Raw genomic sequence first — 3,032 nt, forward strand, 5'->3', positions numbered from 1 at the left:
ACCCTATCCCGCGTGTGAAAATGAATACGTGTTTAGGGTTAGGGTCGACCACTCACGACTAGCTAGCGCGGACGCGCGACTGCGCGTTCGGGTCCGCGCTGCTTTAGTAGCACCTCATTTTTGCCAGGTGACTGGACTGGAACAATGCGAAATAAAGCGTCTCGCTCGAGGACACAAGGTGCTGCCAGGAATTGAACTCACGACCTTACGATCGCGAGCTAAATACCTTAGCCACTAAACGATCCACCTTACGCTAGTTACATCGTTTAAGAGAGGGAAGCAAAATTTGGTCAGAACTCAGAATGAGCAGGATGGTCCAATATATGAATAAGACATCATATTTCTGAGAATGGAATCGATTAGACTAGTGTTTAAGAAGCATTTCTGTCCAGCACCCAGCTTCGATGTTCAAAAGAAACATGCACCTAACCATGCTCGTATAAAGTTATAAGCTTTATTCCACTTGTCACTTGCTTACAACCCATTCTTGAACAACTCACATCCCACCTAGTAAAATAGTCCATTAGATCGACTATAGTACATGACCGGCATTTATTTTACCTCCTTTGAAAAATAAATAAATAAATTTGCTCCGAGTGAGATCTGAACTCGAGAGGTAAAATAACAGGAAAATGTGGAAAATAGCGCATCCGTTTGCAGACTATAAATGCCGAAAATGCCAACGTTTTACTTTGATCGACTGCAATAAACCCTTCTCTACAAGCTTTATTTTTATTCTTAACAAAGAAAAGACAGAGCGGTAAAGGTCTAAGGTGCTAGTTTCGATTCCATGCTGCAGGATATTTTAATTCACTCACGTTTAGATTCAAAAACAAAGAACAACGTTAACACACGTATATTTTTCCTTAAACTTCTATATATGTGTTTATATTGTTTTGTTTCCAATTACAACTGAATTGATGAAAATATTGACATCAACCAAAGACACAAGAAGGGGAAGAGGGGGGCTAAGTGCCAATATTCAAAACCTTATTGTTCTTATGGTTATTCTTATTATAGTTATTATTATTATTATTTACCATTAGTTTAAAACCAACAAAACCAAAGCAACTCACATCAGCCCATTTTTGTGTTCGAGTTTATATATGGAAACATTGTAAAGCTGAGTATAACATACTAAGCCACAGTTTCGGAGATTATAATGAAAGTAAATTATAATCAATTAATAGTTTTGATTGTTTGGTTTAATTATCTTATTGTTGCATAATTGTTTAAAATATATTTAGATATATATTACTCAAAGATGAAACTATAATTTAATGTAAGGATTAAGTATTTTAAACATAAATAAACCCATTTATTTATTTTCGTTTTACGTATTTTAGTTGCGCTTTGCCTCCTAATGGAAGGATTTACACGGTAACTTGCGAGCTTGAAACGAAACTATGGTTCTGAATCCTGCATACATTTATTAAATTTTTCAATGTCTATAATTAGTGACACATACACACAGTTGAGTAGTTAAAGAAGTTCTCTTAACAACCATTCGGTTTAAGTCCCACCGCACCCCACCTTAGGCAAGTGTGTTTGGACAAACCCTTGTGAATGGATTTGGTTGACTGAAACTGAACACAAACATCGTGTGCGCGAGAGAGAGGGTTGGATTCCTCTCAACAATGTGTATGACTATTCATTACCTGTCAATGAAAGGCAAATCAAAGATGACTTTTAAGCCCAGGTGATGGATTGCAACTTTTATGCCAATTATTACATTTGTCTTCTCTCAGTTAAATGCATATATATATAGGGAGAGATAGAGATAGATAGATACAACTGAGGATGTGTCTCTGTGTGTGTAAACCCTCACAACCGCTGAAGTTCGCAATTGATTTTCTCCTAACTGGGAACATACATTAGTTATGTATTTTTCACATAAAGAGTATCGGTGCCCTTGGGAAAAGAAAGCTCCTTTTTCTGGGGTACGTACGACTGCCCGCATGGTCTATGCACTGCTTCTGTTCAAATTGCAAAAAACAGCTACTGAAATTGTATAAGTAGATTGTATTAAGTGGATGAACCGATTAAGACTTCAAACTGCGTTGTCTAAATGGTAGCAATGATAGCCTATTCTTGTAGTACCATAGGTAGCAATTTGTTGGAATAAAATACGTTTGGAATGCACTATGTTTATTATGAAAAATATGCTGAAATATATTAAATCCTGAGCAACTATTCAACTATTTTCTTTTAGCTTCAGTATAAAAACCAAAATATCACATATACATTAACCTATTAATTTATGGTGTCCAAGACCAACTACATTAGTTAGAGACAGTGGAATTGTGTCGTGCTTGAGAAGACCCACCAAGCCAAGCAAAATCACACTCGTGGCAGAAAGCGATGTCATGCAAATGACACCTGTGCCAGTGGCACGTAAAAGCACTCATTACACTCTCGGAGTGGTTGGTGTTAGGAAGGACATCCAGCCGTAGAGAGCCAAATCAGACTGGATCCTGGATCTTGCATGCCGAATTGTTTTCCTTAGGGAGCTAAGTTGTCCTCACAATGGTCGCACACAGTTTATGCAAAGGGGTGCTCAGGTGAACCACAACTATTGATTCCAAACTGACAGTGTTGTTTGCAAGCACTTCGTTGCCAATACCCCACCCATCCACCTTCCCACGTCATTTCTTTCATGTAGATCTCTCTCATGTGGTGCTGCTGAGTGTGCCCACAGGCTTAATTTATCAAATAGATGTAGTTTCTATGTCTGTTGATTATTCAGTGTGGTAGTGGCAGTACCAACAGCTGCAAAGGTGAGTATATCTTCCAAGAGCTTTTTGGTGTATTCAAAAATAACACACCCCCACCCACTTTTCCATAACAAGGTTAGGGCCTGGAATCTTCCAAACATACGCATAACATGTCACTTAGTCGAATTAGCCCTTCATTTACTCCACAAATGTTTTGTCATCAATGCTGCATTTTCCTGTATCACGTTTCAACTTAACTGTACCATGTATACAAACTATGCCATTTAAATCCCAAACAACACCAGATATGTCTGCTAG

The 3,032-nt window shown here is 38.0% G+C and overlaps 1 protein-coding gene across 1 annotated transcript in view; it reads right to left on the minus strand.

The window, feature by feature from the left end:
- LOC106871715 (angiogenic factor with G patch and FHA domains 1) overlaps window positions 1-2,368 on the minus strand; it is an 18,916-nt gene extending 16,548 nt beyond the window's left edge. The window contains exons 1-2 of the mRNA XM_052973408.1: window positions 2,251-2,368; window positions 1,077-1,137 (exon numbers count right to left, since the gene is read on the minus strand). Coding sequence (XP_052829368.1) covers window positions 1,077-1,137; window positions 2,251-2,368 — 179 coding nt within the window. The remainder of the gene's footprint in view (window positions 1-1,076; window positions 1,138-2,250) is intronic.
- Window positions 2,369-3,032: the final 664 nt, after the last annotated feature.

Source organism: Octopus bimaculoides, chromosome 15 (assembly GCF_001194135.2).
Source record: "Octopus bimaculoides isolate UCB-OBI-ISO-001 chromosome 15, ASM119413v2, whole genome shotgun sequence".
Lineage (NCBI taxonomy): Eukaryota > Metazoa > Mollusca > Cephalopoda > Octopoda > Octopodidae > Octopus > Octopus bimaculoides.